The sequence below is a fragment of the Peromyscus eremicus genome, chromosome 14 (assembly GCF_949786415.1).
Source record: "Peromyscus eremicus chromosome 14, PerEre_H2_v1, whole genome shotgun sequence".
Taxonomy (NCBI): domain Eukaryota; kingdom Metazoa; phylum Chordata; class Mammalia; order Rodentia; family Cricetidae; genus Peromyscus; species Peromyscus eremicus.
Genome location: NC_081430.1, coordinates 77,168,225 through 77,193,847, shown reverse-complemented (window position 1 = coordinate 77,193,847; position 25,623 = coordinate 77,168,225). Strand labels below are relative to the sequence as shown.

Genomic DNA, 25,623 nt, shown 5'->3' with positions numbered 1-25,623 from the left:
GGGGGGAAATGGGGAAGTGGTAGTCAGCAGAACAGAACCAGTGACTCCGTCTCAACCCTCGTGACTGACCACTAAAGGGCATTAGGTCTACCTTTTATTAGGACGCTGGAGCTGCCAGGATCGGGCACCCTCCTAGCGTCACCTAGTATTCTTCGTTCTAACTAAAACCTCACATAGAATGATAGCATGGGTTAGGCAAAGCCCAACGATGCCTGGAGGGTCTAGGCCAGGGGGTCAGCTGGTGACCACCTGTAGGCCAGGTCTAGTCCTCAGCCTGTTTTTTAAGTCAAGTTGTGTTGACACAGGACACATCCATTCATATATCCATTTGCTTGTGCTTGCTTCCATACTACATTGACTGTTCATGCTGAGTAGGTTTTAGGTCCTAAAGTCTAACATATTTACTCTCTTACCCCTTACAGAAAAAGATTAGCAACCCCTTGTCTAGGTAAAGGTCCTAGGACATGTCTTCGTTGCCACCCAGAGGACTCAGAAGCTCAACCTTGCTTCCCAATGACCCCTAGCGGGGCCACAATAGGGCTCTGTCTCTGTAATCCTTTCACTTCCCTGCAAGCAAGCCTCTCCTGAAATGTGTGTACGATTTTCTTCGCTCTACCCTGCACACAGGTTCTCCTGACTCTGCCTGAGCAGCACCGGGCCAGCTGTGCCCACTTGTCTTCCAGCCCCCTGCTCATGCTGGAGCAGCTGCTGATGAACATGAAGGTGGACTGGGCCACCGTGGCCGTGCAGACTCTGCACCAGCTGCTGGCCGGACAGGAGATCAGCTTCACCCTGGATGAGGTTGACTCCTTGCTCTCCAGATATGCAGGGAAAGCCCTGGACCTCCCGTACCCTCTGAGGGAAAAGCGATCAGGTGACCGGCTGCGTTCTACACTTCAGAAGAAATGCCATGCTACCCTTGGGTTCAATCTTCTCTCCTTACTGACTGAAAGGGAGATACAGCTCTTTGTTATTTAGGCAAGATCTGGATCTGAGGAGAAGGCTCAAACACTATGTGCATGATAACACAAAGGGGTGGAAAACGAGACGTTGCTGGAAAAATTTGTCTGGCTTTGACAGTGGGCTCCTAAGTGCTATCATTTTTAGTGGGGTATGCTTCATTTCCAGGGTCACGGCAGACATCAGTTGTCTGGGAGCTGATTTAACTTCTTCTAGAATGAAGAAAAAAAACTAGATGATGCTCCTGGCTGCCTTCCTATCCTCCAGGGGCATCATTTATTTAAGCGTCTTCCACTCTCTCTGGGCATTTTTAAATTTATTGAAAAATCTGCTCTGTTGTCACGTGTGCCTCAAACATGGCTTGATGGTTGTCACGTGTGCCTCAAACATGGCTTGATGGTTGTCACATGTGCCTCAAACATGGCTTGATGGTTTTGTCTGCTTTTTGTGAAATTTAAAAAGCGTACATCTTTGCCTTAGAAGAGTTTTTGTTTGTTTGTTCTTTTTTTGGCTTTGGTTTTGGTTTTGATTTTTTGAGACGGGGTTTCTCTGTGTAGTCCTGACTCTCCTGGAATTTGCTTTGTAGACCAGGCTGGCCTCAAACTCACAGAGATCCGCCTGTCTCTGCCTCCTGAGTGCTGAGATTGCCACCGCCCAGCCAGCTTAGAAGTTCTTTTACCATTCTGTTTATATTTAATGTAATCATGATGCCACAATCAACCAAGTCAACAGAGGCTTGCACTAAACGTATAGCATGAGAATAAAGATGCTTGTGGTGGACCAGCTCTTTCTCTTTCCACAGATTCTGTGATTCACCTCCAGGAACTTGTCCACCAAACCTCAGATTCTGAGACCCTGTCTAGATCATCATCAGCTGAGTTCTCTGCTGCTGCTGCTGCTGCTGCTCCTGGTAAGAACGTCTTATTCTGACCACCTCATGCTTTCACTCTTTCTCTATTCCCACTTAAGAAATTCTTCTTCTTTTTTTTTTTTCATAATTTACTCCACCTTTTTACTTCCCAGTAGATTCAGCATACAGATGACTCATTATCTGTGACAATGTGTCTACAAAAGTCTCTGCAAACACTGAATCAGTGAGCCCTGAGATGTTGCTCCAAGAGGAGGAAACTATGCATATGGGCATGTATACACACACACACACACACACACACACACACACACACACACACACACGCATGCACGCACACATGACCATGCACGCACACATGCACGCGTGCGCGCACACACACACACACACACCCTACGTAGATTATCTTATTAAAATCTAACAAAGTAACTCATCCTAGTAGATTCTATGTTCTTTGTCTCAAAAGAGACTCAGAAGTGACTTGCCTCGCTGACAAGTACCCAAGTCGGAATTCAAAATCTGTCCATCTGTATGGAACCAGAGTTGCTCGCCCAGCCCTACCCTGCCCCCCACTATTTCCATACTCTTGTGAGAGCTGAGACAAGAGGAAAGAATGTCACCTAGTCGGCCTCTACTGAGAACCTGAATGTTGGGTGACTGAAAACTCTCTCCAGTCCAGACATGCCCACAAGTAGCTGTAATTGCCGAGGGAGTAATGATTTTGAGTTGTCTTAGTTTGCTTCTGAGACTGCCGTAAAATACTTACCAAAAGCAGCTTGAGAAGGAAGGAAGGGGTTTCCTTTACCTTACACTTCCAGGTAGCAGGTCATCACTGAGGGAAGTTAGACCAGGAACTGAAGCAGAGACCATGGAGGAACACTGCTTACTGGCTTGCTCTCCATGGCCTACTCAGCTTGCTTTCTGATACAACCCAGGGCCATATGCCCAAGGGTGGCACAGTGGGCTGGACTGCACGCGCGCGCACACACACATACACACACACACACACACACACACACACACACACACACACACACACATACACACACACATCATTAATCCAGAAAAGACCCTACAGACGTGCCCACAGGCAGTCTAAGGGAGGCAGTTCTTCAGTTGAGGGTCCCTCTTCCCATGTGACTCTAGTTTGTGCCGAGTTGACAAAACTAGCCAGCACAAGAGTATTGATTCTGAAGTTGCACATTTATGACTAGAAACATTATAAATGTGGAATCTGTTACTGATGAGGATTAGCTATAGTTAGCCCTCATGAAAATTTTGGTGTCCATACAACAGCAAGGACAAGCTCCTTGGAGGCCTGAGTTAGGCTTTATCACCTTTCCACAGCACCCTTCTTTCCCAGTCTCCAGCCTGCTGCACGATGACCCATATTTAGAAAAGGCTCGGCAGTTGTTTTGCCGAACAGTGAGGAGAGCAGGACTCTGGGCACTGCTAAGAAGCACTGTTTTCAGCTCTCTTCAGTTTCTACTGGTGGTGAAATTGCTCTTCTAGACAATAGAAATCTTAGATACCGTAAAGCAAAAACCCTGCCGTTTCCTGGCCATGCTTCACAATAACCTGTAGGCCTCAAGGGAGGACCCAGACCCTGGGTATTTAAACAGCTGTGAGGCAACTCGAGCAGCCTTGGTGTGTGTGTGTGTGTGTGTGTGTGTGTGTGTGTGTGTGTGTGTGTGTTCTTGTTTTGTCTGTGTGCCTATCCTTTAATGGGTTGTTTTCAAAAAGATCTCAGATATACATTATTTCACTTGTAAGTATGCTGTTATAAATTCCCAAGTGGCAAATGCTTTTACAGTATAAACCATTGAGAGCTGGAGAGATGGCTCAGTTGCTAAGAGCATGGACTCCTGTTGCAAAAGACCCAAGCTCAGTTCCCAAAACCTACACTGGGTGACTCACAACTGGTGGTAACTCCAGCTGCAGGGGAGTTAGCACCCCCTTCTGGATTCTGTAGGCACCTGCACTCACATGTGTGTATACCCACACATAGACACACACATAATGTGAAATAAAATAAAATCTTTTAAAAAATCAAACCACAATGCTATTATTGGACCTAAACTCAAATTAAAAATGATTGTTATCAAATATCTAGTCAATATTGAAATATCCTCAGTTGTCACATCCTGTTTTTTGTTTGTTTACAGTTGTTTTGATTCTAAATCCAGTTCCAAATAACATCCACACATGGCATTTGGCTAAAGTATCTCACATCTGTTTTAATTAATTGGTCAGCCCCACCTCTTTATGAAAGAAACTAGGCCATTTATCCCAAGTGCTGGATTTCTTTTTTTTTTTTCTTTTTGAGACAGAATTTCTCTTTGCAGCTCTGGTTGTCCTGGAACTCACTCTGTAGACCAGGCTGGCCTGGAACTCAGAGTTCAGTCTGCATCTGTCTCCTAAGTGCTGGGATCACAGGTGTGCACCACCACCCCTGGCCCACACGCTAGACTTTGCTGACATCCTTTTATGACAATAAGGGTCTGTGTCCCTAAGTTTCCAGTGCACTGGTAGTGAGATCTAAGGCTTAGCTCAGTGTGGGCTTAGTATTTTGTAAGTTGCATTTCTTTTCATTGTTAAATGATTAAATGACGTGCCGTAGCACTTGTCAGCTCTCTCCCTCTGCCAGTGTGGCTCCCAGGGATACAACCTAGGCCGTGAGGTTTGTCAGCAAGCACCTTTTACCCACTGAACCGTCACTGATCCCCGCCACCACCACCACCCCACCCCCCTCAAGGCTTAATGGTTTTGATTAATTATATTATTTGATAGATTTTGCTGTACATTTCCAATGGGGGACACACAATGACGCCTGTCTCTCTTTTGTGACTCAAGCAGTCACTGATTATCACCTGGATCGATCACTCCAGGAGAGCCTTGTAAAATCGTAAAATTCAGTCTTTCCTTTCACTTAGGAGATTTTTTTTCTCTGACTTCTCACTCCAGGAAGTGCCTTAGTCTATTCCCCCAGTCCCAAGGAGAGGACTTCCCCTCAGACTCAGCCGCTGCTGGAGTTTGTGCCCCCAGAAGCACCCCCTGCCAGGGATCAGTGGGTCCCAGATGAGACTGAGAGCACCTGTATGGTCTGCTGCAGAGAGCACTTCACCATGGTAAGCAGCATCCTTCCTCAGCAGCACTCCAGGGAAAGAAAAGCAAAGTGCCAGGTTGTGAGCATGAGTTCACGGTCACCTGTCCCCAAGAGGACCGTGATGTTTTCAGATCGCCAAACCTATGACTGGATCTCCTTTGACCTGACCTGAGTGTGTTTTCAGGATCCATTTATGAAGTAGGCATCCTCAAATAGCCTTAAATTATAAAACCGTTGGCATTCTCATTGGATAATAAAGACAGGCAGGAGTCACCAAGTCTTTGGAGATTTCATATTTAGTTCCTAGGTCTTTCACAATAAGACAGTGACCTGGTAGTGGGTTATATATACTAACTCAGAAGAAAGAAGACTCAGTTCCTGCTCTCAGCTCTACTTCCTTTTTTTTTTTAAAGATTTATTTATTTATGTATGTATACAATGTTCTATCTGCATGCATGCCTACACACCAGAAGAGGGCACTAGATCTCATTATAGATGGTTATAAGCCACCATGTGGTTGCTGGGAAATGAACTCAGGACCTCTGGATGAACAGGCAGTGCTCTTAACAACTCTGAGCCATCTCTCCAGCCCCCTTAGCTGTACTTCCTAATAGCAATGTGACTATAAACATTTTTATCTCATAAGCCTATTATAAGCTACAGATGACATGTGAGTTGGCTCATGGATCTGTTAAAACTACATATGATTGCATATGATAGCACAGTTAATACCAGCACCTGTCTAGAGGATCAGTTCAGCACTGATGTCAGCAGTAGTGATGTAATTTCTCTGTATCTCTTCATCTATGGAAGAGTACAGAATGACTATCAACCTCCAGAAATTAAATGAAGCAATACTTCCTTAAAAACAAAAATAGTTGGAGGGGCCTCTGTATGCAGCTCACTTGGTAGAGTGATGGCCTACCATGGACAAAGCCACAGGTTCAAACCCAGTACCACTTAAAATGGATGTGATGATCCACATCTATAACTCCCATACTCAGGAGGTAGAGGCTGGAGGATCAGCAGTTCAAGGTCATCCTCAGTGATGTAGTGAGTTTAGGGCCAGCCTGAGCTACAAGAGACACTGCCTAGTTAGATAGATAGATAGGTAGATAGATAGATAGATACATACATACGTACATACATACATACATACATACATACATACATACATAGATGCTGGAGAGATGGCTCAGTGGTTAAGAATGCTTGCTGTTCTTACAGAAGACCTGAGTTCAGCTCCCAGCACCTACACCAGAAGCTCACAACTTTTTGTAACTCCAGTTCTAGGGGATCTTGTGCCCTCTTCTAGCCTCTTTGGACACTGATCTCACATACACAACCCCCCACCCAAAGACAAAGACACATAAATAAAACTATAATAAAGCTTTAAACTTTTAATGTCCTAAACCACTTGGTAAAGGCTGTCTTCTCACTTTACCATCATCAGCTATGGCAGCATGGTCCTCACTGGCTAAGCAGAGCTCTTCTTCCTTACTGAATTTTCAAATTTGTATTTGGCTTACTAAACATGGAATCTGTTAATAATGAAGATTCGCTATTTTCAGTGCAGATCCGCTGTCCGCACAGACCACGAGCTCCTAGGAGGCCTCAGCTATGCTTCAGTCTCCAGTCCCCTGCACCACGGCCACATTCAGAAGGAGCTCAGCAGTTATTCTGCCAAATGGTCAAGAGAGCAGGATTCCGGGGTCCCCTCCTGGGTTTTGCTATAGTTCAGGCTGGCTTACAACTCACTGTTTAGCCCAGGGTAGCCTCAGACTCAGCAATCCTCCTGCCTCAGCCTCCCGAGTGGTGGGATTATAGGTGTGAGCGACCATGCCCACCCTCCTGTTGCTTTTTGGAGTGTCTCCAAATGTTGCTTTGGTGCCACCCTTCTTAGGAGCCGTTGACGGCAGACTGCCCAGGACTTGGAACACTTGTCCCTCAGTTTGGAAGGCTTTTGTTTGTTTTGTTTTTCTTTTCTTTTGTGTGTCTGGGGAAGGGTGTGGGGACCCACAGAGGCTCCCTAGTAAGGCCTTACTTAAGGTCAGAAAGTCTGAGCTTGCTTTGCCCATCAGGGCTGCACAATTGGATGATTTGGCCAGGGGCATGGTTACCAGGTGTTTGGATGGGTCCACGCTTGGCTGTACGTTGTGCTCTGATCTTGAAAGGGGGTCCCCTTGGTAGTGTATAAAAAGGTCCATTAGAATAAATCTCAAGAGGACTGGATATCAACCCAAGGCCCTCCCGAAGCTATCCTGTGTCTCTGTCTTTCTTGTCTCCGTCTATATTTCTACCTAATGCTTCCTCATTCTTCTCTCCTCCCCGCCAAAGAACCCTTCACAGGTCAGAGCTGGCCTCCAACAGAAGGAGGAGGCATTGAGGATCAAACCCAGGGCTTTGTGCACTAAGCTAAATCCCCAGTCCCCTAAACGTGACTTTTCTGAGGACAAGGGCTAGTGTACTAGCTCATTTTCAGTGAAAACCCAAGTGCCTGGTATTCTTAATAAGCCATGGTTGACAAAAACCAAGTATACATGTACAGGCAGTAATCTCCCTTTCATCTCTCCCCTGTCCTTCCGTTGGCTGTCCTCAGTTTAACAGGCGTCATCACTGTCGCCGCTGTGGGCGTCTAGTGTGTGGTTCCTGCTCCACTAAGAAAATGGTGGTGGACGGCTGCAGAGAAAACCCTGCACGAGTGTGTGACCAGTGCTACGGTTACTACAACAAAGAGTGAGTGTCTGCAGCAGGGCTGACGCCGGCTGGACCGCTGTCATCTCCCCAGGGTCCTAACACTCCTGGCACTCCCACTGGGCAGTGTATTGAACCTGTTACACTCACAGAGATGTTGTTTAACATGCACGCTGGCAGCGTCGTTAACTGTACTGTGAAATGCTCACAGAATGACCTTGTCGGAGAAGCTTCTGGATGGGAAGTAGGGATGAGAAGGAAGTGTTCAGAGTTCTTACAGGCTGGTTTTTCTGAAACCAAGACACTCTGTGTTTCACACACTGAGGTCACGATCTCACTCGGCCACCTCTCCTGTTTCCTAGTCACTCCAGCTTCATGTGGCTCCGGTTGGACTCAGGACCTGTCCACACCCACTGAATGTTTGGGCTCATTTGCTTCAGCTCTAAACTGAGTTATCCTCCTGGCTGGTGACTCATAGACCAGCCCTTACACTTTCTTACATATGGTTAACTTCCAGATACATTTCAGAACCTGTCCCTCCTTCTGGCAAGGCAGATGGATGAAGACGTTGTTTTCTGACTTGGATTTTTTCCTACTACTTCTCAATGAGAGTGGGAAGTGTAAGGCTCATAGGGCACCTGGGGGAAATCATCCATACAAAAGCAATATTGCTTTAGATTCTCATGTTTTATTTCACTTAGCAAACTTAACTAGATTTTTTTCTTCTACTCATTAGCAGTGTGGGCCATTATTTGCCATAATGAGTATTGATTGCATAGGAAGGAAGACATGCCATACACATTGTACAGTTCCTGAAACCCTAACCTACCACGCTGTGCCTTCCTCTGTCAGGTGTAGGACAGGAATTACCCAAACACTGTCCTTACGGGGTTGTAGTGAGCAGTCAATATTGATGGGGATTCTTTTACCAGCGGTCACTCTGCAGTAGTTAATTACCCTAAAGGAGCCCCCGTTTTACTAGAGAGACAGCCAATAAACACAATACAAAGTGGTTGGGTAAGTGCAGTGGTGACTGTACACACAGAATGGCCAGGTAGGCAGGAGAGTTTCCTGGAGGGGACCCCAGGAAATGAGTCTTCGAGAATGAGGAGTTGGTAGGAAAGAAACCTGAAAAGGAACAGAACGGAAAAGAAATCTTATGCCCAGAGGTCGGAGAGACACATCAAAGGCAGAGAGAGGCAGGAGAAGAAATTGACCATTTGAGGAGCTGTGAGTAGGGAGGTGATAGGCTAGGGTTCTGATCAGCCAACCCTATAGTAAAGCTGGCAGCTGAATCCAGAAGACTTAAACACTGGCACAAGACTTGGACTTGCTCCCTGGTGCCATCATGGATTGGGGTTGGCCAGCATGCCCTTTGTACTCATTTTAAACTTGATCCTTGGTGGCACCAGTAGAAGCTGACCAGAGCTGGTGGTGGAGCAAGGGAACCTTCACAGCTTGAGGACAGGTCATGGGTGAAAGGAGATCGCTAAAGAAGTAGTCAGGGCAGGTCTCAAGGGCCTTTCTCCTCAGCTGTGAGTGTGGAGTCCTTTCAACCTGAGCAGCTTCTGAAGGATTCTTCAGCAGGGGCGGAATGGGACCAGATTTGAATTCTTGAACTCTTGCTACAGCGGCAAGCAGAGGCTAGGTAGTCCAAGTCAGAGAGAGTTACTGCCAAAAAAAAAAAAAAGGTGCGGTCCCCCTCAGACACAGAGAGATGGGGACATTTAAATGGCTATGTAAGAGATAAAGTGGACAGAGCAGGGCAAGAGATGGTTGTGACCAGTGGGGGAGAGAAAGAGTTAATGCGTGATTGATCCCCTGATCAGTGACCAATAGAGCAAATGTTGCTGTTGTTCACTAAGCCAAAGCAGAGAAGCAGTGGTTGAGGCATTTCATCTTTCTTTCTGTGTTTCTAGTGCACCAGAGGAGAGCCCGTGCCAGTCAGAAGGTAAGGCCCGATTGCGTTCTCTGCGGCTCTGTGTCGGGGCAGGAGTTGGCTCCCTTGTCACTGCACCAGCCTCAGCTGACAGCCATATGGCACCTCATTGCACTTGGTGGCTTTTCTATCGCTGTTTCCCTTGACATTCTTCACATTAACCTTTCTCAAGGCCCGTTAGCTTCCAGCACCAGGAAAGCCAAGGACCAGTGAATTCGGTGCTTGTCTTGTGTAAGCTACCCCATCTGCTGCACCCCGGCTCCCCTCCTCCATTGTCCTATCATCCAGTTCTTTGTCCTTACCCTCAGATGATCACTGTTAACAGTTTGGCCAATATCTTTCCACAGCAGGTTAGTTTTTTGGAGAAGCCAACAGTTGAGCCATGTCTTTCAAGATTTTCTTGTGTGAAGCATCAGTCATGTCACAAGTACTGTGACATTTATCCCAGACCGATGCCTGGGGAAGAGGACCTGAAGTATCTAATGGCGTTTCCTAAAGAAAACAAAAGGGAAGTGGACAGGGTGCTAGAAAAATGTCTTAGCAGTTAAGAACATTTACTGTTCTTGCAGAGGACCCAGGTTTGGTTCCCAGCACCCAAACTGAGTAACTCAACTGCCTGTAACTCTTAATTCCAGGAGATCTGATGCCCTCTTCTGGCCTCTGTGGGTACAAGCACACACATGGTACACATAAAGTCCTGCAGGCACACACACAAACAAGTAAACAAATCTTTTAAAAAGGAAAGAAAAGGGACCACAGAGAGAGAAAGGGACCCTCAGACAGCAGGTAGATGTCTGCCTGTGACACGCACCAGCTTGTCAGACTGCCTGACCACCGAGTGACTGACATGTGATTGACAGCTCTCTTCTTTAGTTTCAGACAGCTCTAAGAATGAAAGCCCTCCATATTCAGCTGTGGTGAGAGTCCCCAAAGCAGCGGAGGTGGAATGGATCTTGAGTCTAAATGAGGAAGAAAATGAGCTGGTTCGGAGTGAGTTTTACTATGAGCAGGTAATAACAATAAAATGTGACGGTCACTTGAGTTTCTTTATGACGTCCGACAGTGTAACAGGGAATACAGAGGTTCTAACTACAGCCTGGTCCTTGCTTGCTTATTATACAATTATATGAGAGCTACAACAAGTAAACCAGTTAGGCAGAAGATGAGGAACGTCTCGGGAAATGTACAGGAAGAGGGGTAAGAGTGTGGTGAGCAGAAATTCGGAATTGCAAGGGGGTGAAGGTAGGGGAAGGAGAGGGCACAAACTGAACTGTGTAGGGGAATGGGGAGAGAGCTCAGTCAATGGTAAAGTGCTTCCCATGCAAGCATGAGAACCTGACTTTGGATCCCCAGCATCCACCAAAAAAAAAAAAAAAAAAAACAAGTGCAACATCATGTGCCTATATAGTCCCAGCCCTGAGGAGGCAAAGACAGGCAGAACCCTGAGGCTTGCTGCCTAGCAAGTTCTAGCTGAATCAACAAGTTCCAGGTTCAGTGAGAGACCCTGACTCCAAAAAATATAAGATGGAGAGCCATTCAGGAAGATACCCAATATCAACCTCTGGCCTTGACACACACATGCACACACAAGTGCATGCACACCTTCACACGAATGCATAACCACAACACAAACACATACACACCACCACAACAACAACAAAACTAAACTAAAATATCTGAGCCAAGGCACTGAGTCAAAAATCACAGGGCATGATTAGGACATCAGAAGACAGTATTGATGAAGTATTGGTAATATGGTAAGATTGAGAAAGACTATTTATATATAAAACTATGAATTCTAAGGTAAGAAATGACTATTTGATAGGCATGAGCACCTAGGAAATTTTACAGATGTGCTTTAGAGTTATTGATCTGGCAGCAGCGTGTTCAGGACTTGAAACGGTGACTTCAGCTAAGTGAGTGACTGTTGTCATCTAAGCCACTGAAAAGAACAAGAATGATTGCAATTGTGGGACAGGAGACCAGAAAAAGGAGGCCACCTGTGGATATTGTCAAGAAGTAGGAAGTGAGTTCCTGGACAGCCATGGCTATGTAGAGACCATGTCTCAAAAAAAAAGAAGTAGGAATCGTAGACATAACTGTCCTCTTCCCACAGTGTGACAAAGCCTAGCAGCCAGAGCTCCAGCAATGAAACCTTGAGCATCTAAAATGTGGCTGGCTCTGCTTCTGCTTTGCTGTGGACTGTGCGGTTTCCTCCTGCAGTGGTTTCCAGCCTTGTGAAGTGGGAATGGTGATTTCTGCCATGCAGCGGCCTTTGAACAACGCTCTCACTGTCTTGTTCTCCCTTCCTGCCCTGAGCAGGCCCCCAGCGCCTCCCTGTGCATCGCCATCCTGAACCTGCACCGAGACAGCATTGCCTGCGGTCACCAGCTGATCGAGCACTGCTGCCAGCTGTCCAAGGGCCTCACCAACCCAGAGCTGGATGCAGGGCTGCTCATAGACATCATGAAGCAGCTGCTCTTCAGCGCCAAGATGATGTTCGTCAAGGCTGGCCAAAGCCAGGACTTGGCTCTTTGTGACAGGTACATAAGAATGAGCCTCCTTTCTTTATTTATTTCTTTCGTTTTTCGAGACAGGGTTTCTCTGTGTAGTTTTGGTGCCTGTCCTGGATCTCGCTGTCTGTAGACCAGGCTGGCCTCGAACTCACAGAGATCCGCCTGGCTCTGCTTCTCGAGTGCTGGGATTAAAGGCGTGCACCACTGCCGCCAGGTGAGCCTCCATTCTTCTACCTGGTAGCAGTTTTTATCTGGCTTCCTCTGCTGACCCTACTATGACTTTTCATCTTCCCATCCTCTCTAACAATGCATCTCATTTTGGTGTTAATGAAATATAAGTACCTGGTTGTCCTCGCCCTTTGTCAGCCTATGTCCTTTTCTTTTTCAAAACCCTCAAAAACAGATTGTGTTCATTTGCGTTCTATTACTATGACAAAACACCATGACTAAAAGCAATTCTGGGAGGAAAGGGCTTATTCAGCATATGGTTCCACATCACAGTCCATCCCAGAAGGAAGTCAGGGCAGGAACCTGGAGGCAGGAACTGAAGCAGAGGCCACGGAGGAACACTGCTTACTGCACTGCACATCCTTTCTTATACCACCCAGGACCACCTGTCCAGGATTGGCACCTCCCCCAGTGAGCTGGGCCCACCCACATCAATCATTTGTCAAGAAAATACCCTACAGACTTGTCTAGGCCCATCTTCCGGAGGTATTTTCTCAATTGAGAGTCCCTCTTCCCAAATCAATCCAGCTTCTGTCCAGTTGACGTAAAACTAGCCAGCACGTGGTTTCCTTGCTTACACCTTAACTAGATAATTTGTCATTAAAGTCATTTAGGGAAGTAGCTTTTGTGTCTATGGAACTCTCTGGTTTTCAGTGATTAACCTTACACAGAACTCCACCCCAGTCTTGACTGTGACCTCTAGGACTTCTGGATAAAGAGTCTATAAAAACATTTTGGGGACACCACGCCTCACTCCCTGCAGTTGATCTCTGGGACCCACATGGTGGAAGGAGAGAACCAACTCCCACAAGCCCTGTGCCCTCCACACACATGCCGTAGCACCAGCATGCTCCGACACACACACAAGAAGAAAGAAATGTTTTGTTTTGTTTTGTTTTAATTGGGGAAGCAGTGGGCTCCTGATTCATGGTAGGATTGTGAGTCATCTGTGGAAATAGGGAAGATGTGACTGGTGCTCAGACCTCTGTTCTCCCTCAGATTCCTGCGCAACCTGCTTTGACTCCATTCATTAACCTGACAATGAAAACTCCTAATTCCTCCTTATCCACCCAGATACATGACTCACAAAGTGAGGCCAGCACCAGTTCCCAATGGCCTCAGGAGCCAGGGACAGAGAGTGCTTTGGAGCATAAATGTCTCCCTCAAGCTCAGAGCACAGGCCTACTCTATCACCTCTTAACACTCTAACCTCAGACAAGGCTGCTAACCCCATGGGCCCCTATGAGTGGCAGAGGTGGAGGAAGCCCTCCCTCCCACAGAGTTCTCACCCCTGCAAGCAGTTGTGGGATTCCTGGATGATTTACAGCACTGACTTGAAATCATACCTTCTTTCTCCCTCACCCTACATTCACATACATTTGTATGATGACTTCATGTCATTTTCTCCATGGGAGAGGACTCTTCTCTGCTGTATATTACCATACAAACCAAATTATTGTGTTTTTAACTATGTCCCCTTCTGATAGATAAACAGATAAAAATGAATATATTTCAAAACCAACAAACAAAAAACACATCATCTAGTTCAAATGTTTTCATTTTCCAAATGGAGAGTTATAGTATGGCTTCAAATCTGATTTTACACACTGTCCTTTCTCCTACCCTGTCCCTACCAGGTTAAGTATCACTAAAGGTGTGGAATCCGAGTCAGGAGCCACAGGTTTTCTGCTGTAGTTCTGAGACAGAGCCAGGAACCGTGGGTGTGAGCTTGCCACATCAGGCAGAATGAATGATGTAGCCCTCCGGGCTCTGTATCGATAAGGTTTTTCCAGTCCTCGGGTATCAGGAGTAAGGTTGCCAAAGGGGTAAGGAGTAAGATTGTCAGTGGGATATAAGGAAGGCCATTCTTGGCATGGAGAGAGAATCTGAAGTCCAGGAGCCCAGACTAAAAGGGGCCAAGGTACCTCTGCTGGTGCCGGCTCCACTGTCCAGACCAGGAATGTGGGTCAGTGGGTGTTGTGTTTTGTTTCTGAAGAATGATTTTTATTTTATATGCACGAATGTTTGGTCTGTGTGCGTATGTATACCACAAGTGTGCCAGGTGCCCACAGAATCCAGAAGATGGTGTCAGGTCCCCTGAAACTGAAGTTACAGGTGGTTGTGAGCCATCATGTGGGTGCTAAAAACCAAACCCAGGTCCTCTGGAAAAGCAGCCAGTGTTTCTAACTGGTGAGCCATCTCTCCAGCCTGAGTCAATGATTCTTGTTCCATATTCTCTTGAAACCAAGCAAGTTTCCAAAGAGCCAAAAGCAAATGGGTAACTTGTGAGCTCCAGTATTCAATGTAGAGGCCTTGTCTCAGACAGAAACCCAGGACATCCCTACTCAAACATAAACTAACAAATGTAAGTGCTACCAAAGTTCCAAACACTATCCAAAGCTCTTCATCTGACACATTTCATTTTATACTTAAAAAATTTCTGCTTTATATCCACTTAACAGATGAGTGGGTTGAGGTAGGTCTCAGAGCTATTAAGTTTGAAGTGGGGTTAAAAGAGTCTGACTCTAGAACCTTCGGAGTACCTAGTCTCATGATCACAATTAACATTGAAGATGAAATAGAAAACCTTCAAGCAACGGTTGCTCCAGAACTCAACACGGCCTCATTTGCGGTGCCCTCTTTCCCCCTGTAGTTACATCAGCAAAGTAGACGTCCTGCATATCTTAGTCACTGCTGCCTATCGTCATGTGCCGTCTCTAGACCAGATCTTGCAGCCAGCTGCAGTAACCAGACTGAGGAACCAGCTCCTGGAAGCTGAGTACTACCAACTGGGCGTTGAGGTGAGGCAAAGATAAAGCATCCTTCTACCCTACCCCACTGTCACGAATGGCCTTTGCTCAGCCTTGGAAACGGGCCTCGCTATCTCTCCATTGTCCGGATCATGGATGCATCCAGGGCACAACCAGCTTGCCAGTGTGAGAATTACAGCACGTGGAGGGTGGGCAGGTGGTTGGGGCAAAGGAACAGAATGGCTTGGGGAGACTCTTAGACCTGAATGTAGACACTTCTCACAGATGGAGCAATTTTTCCTCCAGGTCTCTACCAAGACCGGGCTTGATTCCACTGGGGCGTGGCATGCCTGGGGCATGGCCTGCCTCAAAGCTGGGAACCTCACTGCTGCAAGGGAGAAGTTCAGTCGCTGCCTGAAGCCTCCCCTTGACCTCAATCAGTTGAGTCATGGCTCAAGGCTAGTCCAGGATGTGGTTGAGTACCTGGAGTCCACAGTGAGACCCCTCGTGTCCTTGGTAAGAGCAAAGCAGGCAAAGTGCCCCATCCAGTAAGAGGCTAGGAACAGTAAGAATCCAGGGAGAGGACTGGCTTCAGTTCAGTTCATAGTGCAGGTTTGGGCTCAGAGGCTGCTAGGCTGGTGTGTGTGTGTGTGTGTGTGTGTGTGTGTGTGTGTGTGTGTGTGTGATGTGTAGTTAAATAAGTGACTATATGTTTAGATAAGTAACACAAAGTCAATATTTTAAAAGAAACTAGAGGTACAAAAAAGTCAAAATCACATACCCAGATTACTTAGTTTTAATATTTAATTTTGGGGTGGGGGTTGTTCTTTTTTTCAGTTTGTGCATTGAGTGTGTTGTAGTGTATTCGTGTGTGTGCATTTGTACTCACCTACACGTGCGTGTGTGGAGGTCAGAGGTTGCTGTTAGCAGTCTTCTTCTGTCACTCTTTACATTTGTCTTGAGTGTGTGTGTGTGTGTGTGTGTGTGTGTGTGTGTGTGGGCCCACACGCTCACGGAGGTGAGAGGACACTTGCAGAGTCAGTTCTTGCCTCCCACCAGGGAGCTCCCAGGATCAAGTTCAAAGGTCAGGCTGGTTTCAGATGCCTTTACTGGCAGAACCATCTTGCCACACTCCACTTCCTTTTCTTTCCAAACAGGGTCTGTCACTGAACCTGGCACTCACCGTTTCCAGTAGACTGACTCTCCGGTTAGCCCCCCGCCCCCTAGAATCTGCAACACTGGGTGATAGATGCACACCGGCACGCCGTCTTTGACGTGGGTGCTAGGGTCCACAGACACACAGCAAGCACTCTGACCACTGAGCCCTCTCCCAGTCCCTGGCTTTGTTTTGTAGAATCCACAACAGCCTTGAACTCATGAATCCTAGATCTCAGCCTTGTGTACACTGCCACAGCCCATCGAGTGTTAAGATTTGTTGAGAGCCAGGCCTAGTGATGCACGCCTCTCCTCCACACTGCTTGGAAGCTGGGGGTGGGAGTGGGGGTTGGAAGAGGGAGAACCGCTTCCTAACTTCTTAAGCCCTGGAGTTCAAAGCCAAATTGGGTAACACAGGAAGACTGTCTCAATAAACAACAAAAATGGAAATAAATTTCTTGGGTTTATGCTTTTGAATGAAACTTGAGTGGTACCCTATTGTAGAGAATTTTGTGTCCTACCTGTTTTTCTACTCCTAAAACCGCAGTATTTTCCCTCCACCCTGTTAAACGTCCCTCAGGCCTCACATAGAGGCACGTGGGCCTCACTTCTAGCGGCTGCGCAGACTCAGTGCTTTCCACCTTTTCTCTCACATCCTCTCTTCCTGCCAGCAAGATGACGATTACTTCGCCACCCTGAGGGAACTGGAAGCTACCCTTCGAACCCAGAGCCTCTCCCTCGAGGTGATTCCTGACGGAAAGATCATGAGCAACACGTACTACCAGGAGTGTCTCTTCTACCTGCACAACTACGGCACCAACCTGGCCATCATCAGCTTCTACGTGAGACACAACTGCCTTCGGGAAGCCCTGCTGTTCCTGCTCAACAAGGTGGGTCATCCGGACGTGGTCCAAGGGCAGTGGCCGCCCGCCTTGACCACCCCCGTAGACTTAACCCAGTGTCCGGCTGTGAGGTCATTTCCAGCAGAGGTCAAAAAGGCTCGGTCTATACAGTCATCTGATGAGGTCTGCAAGTCTTAAATGACATCCCAAGTTTCCCTCCTGACCAGCAATAGCAAATCCATGCCTTCTCCCACAGCGCAGAGCACAGTGAGACAATCAGTCCCCAGCGTGAGGTACTCAGTGGGAGTCTTGTGGAATCTCAGGCACATTGCCGAACCTCTTGGTTTCTACCTGGCCTAGGAGAGTGTGTACCTAGAGCTGTTACAGAGATGAGCACCCCAATGGTAACTTTCTGACAAAGTGACTGATATTTACCAAATTCCATAGGAAACTGAAGGAGCTTACCAGCCTAACGTTGTTCAGCCATACTAAATCAGAACAGCATCCAACAATAGTTTGCAAATAGACACTTCTTCTAGATGACTACAAGAGAAATCCAGCATCATAAGCAGACCCTTACAGGACAGTGAAAGGGAGACTGTTGCGTGGCTACCACTGTGTGTCAGCTGCTAAGCGTGTCTTAAGAACCGTATCGAATGAGTCTGATTATTTGGAATTTAGTATTCCCTTTCCCTCCCTCTCCACATGAGTTGGGAAGTAAAGATGTTTCTACCAGGCACAGACTGAGAGTGAAAAGCATCAGGTCCTGTTGCCTTGGATAAGTGCAGCCGGAGGTAAGCGGCTTATCTTGTTGCCCGAGTGGAAGCTGACAGCAGCATTGCCCTTGCTTTGCAGTTGACAAAGCCAGGAAGGAAGCCTGCTCCCTTGTCCCCATCATCAGCTACCCTCGAACTTGTTCACGAGCCCCGCCCGCCTTTGTCCTCATGCAAGTAGGGGTGCAGAAAGAAGAAGGCACCGAAAATGACACTTGAGCACCTACTGTGTTAGCGTTTCTGTGTGTTCCTTTTCCTGTCACACTGCCCTCCGTGTGAACTTCCTACACATCACACCCTCTCCCCAAAGGGCCTTCGCAAATCATTAGGGTGAAAGCCAACTCCTTAGCATGCAGCTGGACCTCAAGGTCTGTCTCCCATATTTCTGATTTCTTTTTCACCACAAATGCTATTGATACTCCATATTCCAGACTCACCAAAATGTCAACATTGTTATCTTTATTAGTCTTCATGCACTGTTCCATCTATCCAGAATGCCCTGCTCCTCCTTGTTTTCTTGGGAGAAATTCTGTTCATCCTTTCAAGTATAACAGAGGTTAAACATCCATAGAACAGGAGCACACACTTGGGAGGCAGAGTCAGGCAGAGTTCTGTGAGTTCAAGGCCAGCCTGCTCTGTATTTCAAGTTCCAGGACAGTCGGGACTCTGTAGAAAGGCCCTGTATCAAAAGAGGAAGAGGAAGAAGAGCATGAAAGAAGAGAGGGAGGCAGAAGAGGGCAGAGGCCTAAAGGTAGAGAGGAGACAGGGCAGCGGAGGAGGCAGACGAAGAGTAGGGTTATAAAATATTAGATGGGGTACCCAGAGGAGGTGGCATCTGAGTAAAGGGCTGAAAGACACAAGAACAACTGGAGGAATTGTGCTCCAGGCAGAGGAAGTAGCAAATACAGAGGTCAGCATGGCTGAAGCCGGGAGAGAAGGGGACAGGGTAGTGTCGGGTACCATTGGGAAGGCAATAGCTAAATCATGTAGTGTATGTAGACACTGTGAGGACCTGGCCTGTATAGTTAATGAGAAGCAAAATCACTAGAGATCATGAACAGAAGAGTAACTTCATCCGACTCGGGTGTCAACAAAATGGATTTGTTGACTTTCTATGGAAGAGACAGAGTGGGAGATGGTAGAGCATGGAGAGGGCTCTTTCGATGATAATCCAGGTGAACGTGATGGTGGTGTGCATCACCTTGTGGGTGTGAGACATGGGCAGCTTCTGCGTGTGCTTCAGTGGTAGAGCCTGCTGATGTATTTTATATCAGAGTTTGAGGAGAAAAATGGCCCTGAGACTTTTGACCTGAGCTACTGGAAGGATGGTATCATGACTGAGAAAGGGGAGAGTGTGGGAGGAGCAGGTTTTGGAGAACAATCAAGAATGCAGTTTTTGTGTGTTGGATTTGTTGGCTTTGTGGGAAGTCATGTTGAGAGGCAGCTGGGTCCCACAGGAGATGCAGTTTAGGAAGTCCAGGGAGATGAGCAGGCTGGAGATAAAGGTGTGGATATCATCACACACACAGCATGGAAAGCCACGAGACTGGATAACATCACTAGGAAAGTAGAGATAGAAAAAGAGTCCTACAGGGATGAGAGAGACCAGCTAAGGAAATTGAGTGGCCAGAGATGTTGAAAGAAAACCTAGAGAGGCTGGTTTCTAGTAAAGAAAAAATTTTCTCAATTAAAAATGAAAATTTTCAGCTTAAAGTTTTTCAGGGAGGAGGAAGTCATTATTCTGTCAAAAGCTGCTGAGCCCACTGGGGACAGTAAGTCAGTCTTCTAGCATGTGAAAGGCTCTGGATTTGATCCTCAACACCACAAAGAACTGAAACTGATAGAATTAACAGTGTAGAGATTCCTTATTAGCTAGCGTGCAGTGCCAATTGCATTTGGGGGCAAAAATGATATTGGGATAAATCCTAGGAGAGGAAGAAGAGCAGTGAGTGTAGAGAGCCATTCAAGGAAGGAGTGGAGCATCGTTGGAGAGGGGTTCTCAGAGGAACCTGTGATGCAGAGGTGAGGACGCACTGCCCTAGGAGGATGCTGAGGTTCAGAGCAAGTCCTAGACTGCCAGGACCAGTCCCACACTTGTGGCTTTTTACCTTTCTTCTCTCCTGCTCCAGGAAAGCCCTCCAGAAGTCTTCATCGAAGGCATCTTCCAGCCAAGCTATAAAAGTGGGAAGTTACACACTTTGGAAAACCTACTGGAATCCATTGATCCAACCTTGGAGAGCTGGGGAACATACCTGATGGCCGCCTGCCAGCACCTGCAGAAGAAGAACTACTACCACATTCTGTATGAGCTGCAGCAGTTTATGAAGGTAAGTAATAACAAGCCATCCTCCGTTCCATTCCGTCACTGGTGCTTTGTCATGCAGGAGAGGCTGTGTAAGAGGAGGGAACAGGACAGTCATTTGATCCCTGACCTTGGTATTTGACCCTATGGAGCAAATAAATCCACCGTGCTCTTCAATATTGTTAAATATTTAGACTTTCATCCTACACTTAGAGCCAACCTTTAATCTTGTCCATAATAGCATTCTTCAGAATACAAAAAATATCGGGCTGGACAGATGGCTCAGTGGTTAAGTGAACTGCCTGCTCTTCCAGAGGATCCAGGTTCAATTCCCAGCACCCACGTGGTGACTCATAATCATCTATAACTCCAGTCCCTGAAGATCTGATGCGCTCTTCTGACCTCCTCAGATGCCAGGCACGCGCGTGGTGCACAGACATACATGCAGGCAAAATACTCATACGCATAAAATAAAATAAAAATAATTTTTAAAAAAAGAACTCAAGGTGAACAAGAACTAGAAGAGGAGGAAAAGAAAGAAAAAAGGAAGGAAGGAAGAAGATACAGAATCCATAATGAATGATGTTCTGGAAAACTAAAATTAGAACAAATTAATGAAAGGAGGAGGACCAAGTTTCCTCTCTCTGTAGATTCTCAGTACTGTAATCTCAAAGAAATGAGATCATCTGATGCCAAGTTAAGACTGAATTTGTACTTAATGGAGAATGGGAAGGATCTTCTTTGAGAACTCTACAGTGGTGAGATAATATCCCACCCAAGAGCTTGACAGGCAGTTCACTTTAGGGTCTCTGGGCCCCTGTAATCACTGACGTCAAATGCTGCTCAGCTAGTGATAGGGTAGGCACTGGTACTTACCAGGGAGAAAGCGAGGCTCTAGGGATGAAGACATCACAGGGCCAGAACCTGAAGGTCTGCTTTATCAGGGAGAATCAGATCAGGATGCTTATGACACCCACCCTACCACCCGACCCCTGACACCTCTGATCTCTCCTAAACCTAACATTCACTTTCCAATCCTAGGACCAAGTCCGGGCTGCCATGACCTGTATCCGGTTCTTTAGTCACAAAGCAAAGTCCTACACAGAGCTGGGAGAGAAGCTCTCGTGGTTGCTTAAGGCCAAGGACCACCTGAAGATCTACCTCCAAGAAACATCCCGCAGCTCCGGAAGGAAGAAAACCACCTTCTTCCGGAAGAAGATGACTGCTGCTGATGTGTCCAGGTATGGCAAGGCTGGGGAGATGGTCAGTGGAGGGCATGTGTCCAGGTAGGGCAAGGCTCGGGAGACGGTCAGTGGAGGGCATGTGTTCAGGTAGGGCAAGGCTGGGGAGATGGTCAGTGCAGGGTATGTGTCCAGGTATGGCAAGGCTGGGGAGATGGCCAGTGCAGGGCATGTGTCCAGGTATGGCAAGGCTCGGGAGATGGTCAGTGGAGGGCATGTGTTCAGGTATGGCAAGGCTCGGGAGATGGTCAGTGGAGGGCATGTGTCCAGGTATGGCAAGGCTGGGGAGATGGTCAGTGCAGGGCATGTGTCCAGGTATGGCAAGGCTCGGGAGATGGTCAGTGGAGGGCATGTGTTCAGGTATGGCAAGGCTCGGGAGATGGTCAGTGGAGGGCATGTGTCCAGGTATGGCAAGGCTGGGGAGATGGTCAGTGCAGGGCATGTGTTCAGGTATGGCAAGGCTGGGGAGATGGCCAGTGCAGGGCATGTGTTCAGGTATGGCAAGGCTCGGGAGATGGTCAGTGGAGGGCATGTGTCCAGGTATGGCAAGGCTCGGGAGATGGTCAGTGCAGGGCATGTGTCCAGGTATGGCAAGGCTCGGGACATGGTCAGTGCAGGGCATGTGTCCAGGTATGGCAAGGCTGGGGAGATGGTCTGTGCAGGGCATGTGTCCAGGTATGGCAAGGCTCGGGAGATGGTCAGTGGAGGGCATGTGTCCAGGTATGGCAAGGCTTGGGAGATGGTCAGTACAGGGCAGGATGGCTGGGGCCGAGTGTCACTGGGGATGAAAAGGCATCAGCCTTGGATGATACTATCTGCTACAGCCTGGAAAGCTACTGTAGGAAGGGATTAGGATCCCATGCTACAGCCAGACTGAACCCCACATTCCTTACAATGAGCAAAAAAGGTCCAGCACAATCTCTCTCTGATCTCTTTTCTTCCTTGGTACACATCCGCCACTGGCCTCCAGCATCCTTAACCCAAGTGCTTTCTTCTTTTATGCTGGTCTGTTTAGAACGTACTATCTAAAGTAAATGCTTAGCCAGGCATGGTAGTACACGATGAAGCAGGAGGGTCAGGAATTTGAGGCCATCAGTGTAGCTAGATCTAGTCTCAAAATAATAATAATAATAATAATAATAATAATAATAATAATAATAATAATGTAAACAAATCTTCCACCACTCTACTTTATTGTCTTCTTAGACTCAGTCACTAAACCTCTTCTGTGTCTGGTTACTGTCCATCTCTCCTCAAGCCCATGAGCTGGGAGAGCAGGGCACAAGCCTCCCTTCTCACTCCTGTACCTGCCACGAAGATACTCCATTAATATTTGTTGATTCAGTGCCGGAACTTTGTCCAGTCCCACAGTGCGCCCTAACTATTGTATGTCTGTGGCGGGGTGGGGCCAGGTCTTTCCTTTCTGTCTACCCATAGCTGTTTGGAGGGTATTTCAAACCTCTTCCCTTCATGCCATTTCTTTGGTCTTTCCATTGCCATCTTCTTATGAACCAGTCACCCAGCCCCAGATACCCACTCCTCTGAGAGCCTGATGAGGCTAGACCATGCCCATCCTGTCCCCATAGGCATATGAATACACTTCAGCTACAGATGGAAGTGACCAGATTCTTACATCGGTGTGAAAGTGCTGGGACTTCTCAGATCACCACTTTGCCTCTGCCAACACTCTTTGGAAATAACCACATGAAAATGGAAGTGGCCTGCAAGGTACATGTAGTGGTTCTCTGACAGACTGCTCGCATATTTCAGAATGCTTATCCCAACTGTAATTATCTGATTCTTTCAGTTGTTTGTTTGGTGGCTTCCTCCCCACTGAAATGCGTGCCTCAGGTGGGAAATAAAGTCCACTGGGTCACTTGCATCTCTGGTGCCTGGATGCTCAGTAAAGTCTCAGCATGTATTTAATAACTGAATAAATGGCGTGTTGGCTCATATCTGTAATCCCAGCACTAGGGAGGCAGAGGTAAAAGAATCACTGTGAATTGAATTCACAGTGGATCTACATAGTGAGTTCTAAACCAGCCAGGGCTGTGTAGGGAGACCCTGTCTCCACAAAAACTTGATGATGGTGATGATGATGATGGTGGTGGTGGTGGTGGTGGTGGTGGTGATGGTGATGATGATGATGGTGATGATGATGATGATAAAGATAAATAGGGACCCTGATTTTTTTATTGAGAAGTTATTTTAGTAATTATGATTCCTGGGGCTGGAGAGATGGCTCAGAGGTTGAGAGCACTGGCTGCTCTTCCAGAGGTCCTGAGTTCAATTCCCAGCAACCACATGGTAGCTCACAACCATCTGTAATGAGATCTGGTGCCCTCTTCTGGACTGCTGTCATACATGCAGACAGAACACTATACATAATTAATAAATAAATAAATAAATCTTCTTTAAAAAAAAATTATGATTCCTTTAAGCATATCTCCCTCTCCCTCCAGGTTATGCTGGGAGGGAAAAATGTGGAAGATGGATTTGGAATTGCGTTCCGTGTTCTACAGGTATGATGTATTATTCAAGAGTATGGCAAGGGAACCCATACCTGACGTTTCTGGGAAAGGCTGTTCTTTAGAAAATATTCTTGTCCCAGGAAGAGCAGATTTACATGTACGTTAAGGAGGAAATCAGAACTGGGTCAGATGCCAGAGTCTGTGCCACTGTGCCAAAAGCCAACCTTAGCATCTCAAAAGATGTCAAGGAGCACATGTAAGACTGTTTTACTGCAGAAATGTCACTCATCTGCTCAGCAGAACATGTCTAGAAGGAGTAGCCGGGACATCCCTCCCAAGCCCAAATCCTGTGGCATAAGGGCTAACCAAGAATAGGTTTAAAGCATTTATCTGACAGGTTTCAGCAGTGAGTCTTGATAATCTGTTTCAACACTTGGGCAGCTGTTAACAGACAAACACCAGCTCCATGCACCGTTTCTCAGAGAAAGGTGAGTCAAGGGAGAGAGAATTGGTCTTAGGAAGTAAGCAGAACATCTTTGAAAGTCCATGGAGCCAGGCATGGTGGCACACCCTGGAATCTCAGTGTTTGGGAAGTGGGGACAGGAAAATCAGGCACTGAAGTCCAGCTTTGACCCTGTCCTGAAAGAAAGAAAGGCCCATGGAAGCAAGCAGGACGCACCATTTCGTATACTGAGGAGGCGGTTTTTATACTCACTTCTGACATGTTTGCCTGACTCCAGAGAGAGCCTTTCTCGCTTTCGCCTATCTGTTATATTTGTGTTCCCTGCTGTGACTGCGGTCACTTCCCACTGTGGGCATCTCCCGCTGCCTGAGCCCATCATCCCACATTCTGTCCTAGGACTTCCAGCTGGATGCTGCTGCAACCTACTGCAGAGCCGCCAGGCAGCTGGTGGAGAGGGAGAAATACGGCGAGATCCGACAGCTGCTCAAGTGTGTCAGTGAGTCGGGCATGGCAGCCAAAAGCGACGGCGACACCATCCTCCTCAACTGCCTGGAAGCCTTCAAGAGAATCCCGCCGCAGGTGCGCCCACTCCTGGACCTCTTGGGTCCACTATCTGCTTCAGGACCATCCCATCCTCCTCCTCCTCCTCCTCACTACAAGATCCATTTCTCTTTCTGACTCTCTGCACTCATGGTCTCTTAACAACTCTCTCCCTCTGTAGAGGTCCTGATTATGATGTCTGTCTCCAGAAGGCATCCCTCAGCATACTCTTGTCCAATAGTGTGTACTTGGAAATGTCTGTGTTCTGATGAGATGGATTGGAGTGGCCCTTGAAGCGTGCTGCCTGCAAAACTGTTCCCTGTGACATGCTTGTGGGGTGAACAGAGCCACATCCATTTGTGAAAGCTCAGCAGGGGCCTCTTAGGAGATGTTGTTCCTTCTGCCCCAATCCCAAGCATGGTGTTGTCATTAGCCATCACTCATTATTCTTAGAGTGGGAACTGAGGTAGTGAGAGGATCAAGCGGGCAACCCCGCCTTGGACCGGATGGAGCCCAGGCTCCCAGGTGGGAGGTTCTTCTCGCTTTCACAGCTGCTACGTCTCTGTCGTACACAGGAGCTGGAGGGACTGATCCAGGCCATACACAGCGATGACAACAAGGTGAGCACAAGTGTCTCCTAGCCCCAAGTGTCTCCTAGCCCTGGTGATGTTACTGAATGGATGCACGGAGGCTTCCCTTGCCCCCTACAGTCTTGTGCTTCAGTGTCTTTGCTATCCAGGACCTAGACAGTACTTTAAAAGCTCCAGAGGGATAG

General features: G+C 47.3%; 1 protein-coding gene across 1 annotated transcript in view; it reads left to right on the top strand.

The window, feature by feature from the left end:
* Positions 1–25,623, top strand: part of Zfyve26 (zinc finger FYVE-type containing 26) — a 63,700-nt gene that overhangs the window by 34,630 nt on the left and 3,447 nt on the right. Inside the window, exons 26-41 of the mRNA XM_059279096.1 lie at positions 628–874; positions 1,763–1,870; positions 4,793–4,956; positions 7,534–7,670; positions 9,548–9,579; positions 10,441–10,577; positions 11,890–12,110; positions 14,965–15,112; positions 15,368–15,577; positions 16,888–17,106; positions 19,961–20,158; positions 21,175–21,374; positions 22,961–23,102; positions 23,837–23,896; positions 24,705–24,887; positions 25,424–25,468. Coding sequence (XP_059135079.1) covers positions 628–874; positions 1,763–1,870; positions 4,793–4,956; positions 7,534–7,670; positions 9,548–9,579; positions 10,441–10,577; positions 11,890–12,110; positions 14,965–15,112; positions 15,368–15,577; positions 16,888–17,106; positions 19,961–20,158; positions 21,175–21,374; positions 22,961–23,102; positions 23,837–23,896; positions 24,705–24,887; positions 25,424–25,468 — 2,451 coding nt within the window. The remainder of the gene's footprint in view (positions 1–627; positions 875–1,762; positions 1,871–4,792; positions 4,957–7,533; positions 7,671–9,547; positions 9,580–10,440; positions 10,578–11,889; positions 12,111–14,964; positions 15,113–15,367; positions 15,578–16,887; positions 17,107–19,960; positions 20,159–21,174; positions 21,375–22,960; positions 23,103–23,836; positions 23,897–24,704; positions 24,888–25,423; positions 25,469–25,623) is intronic.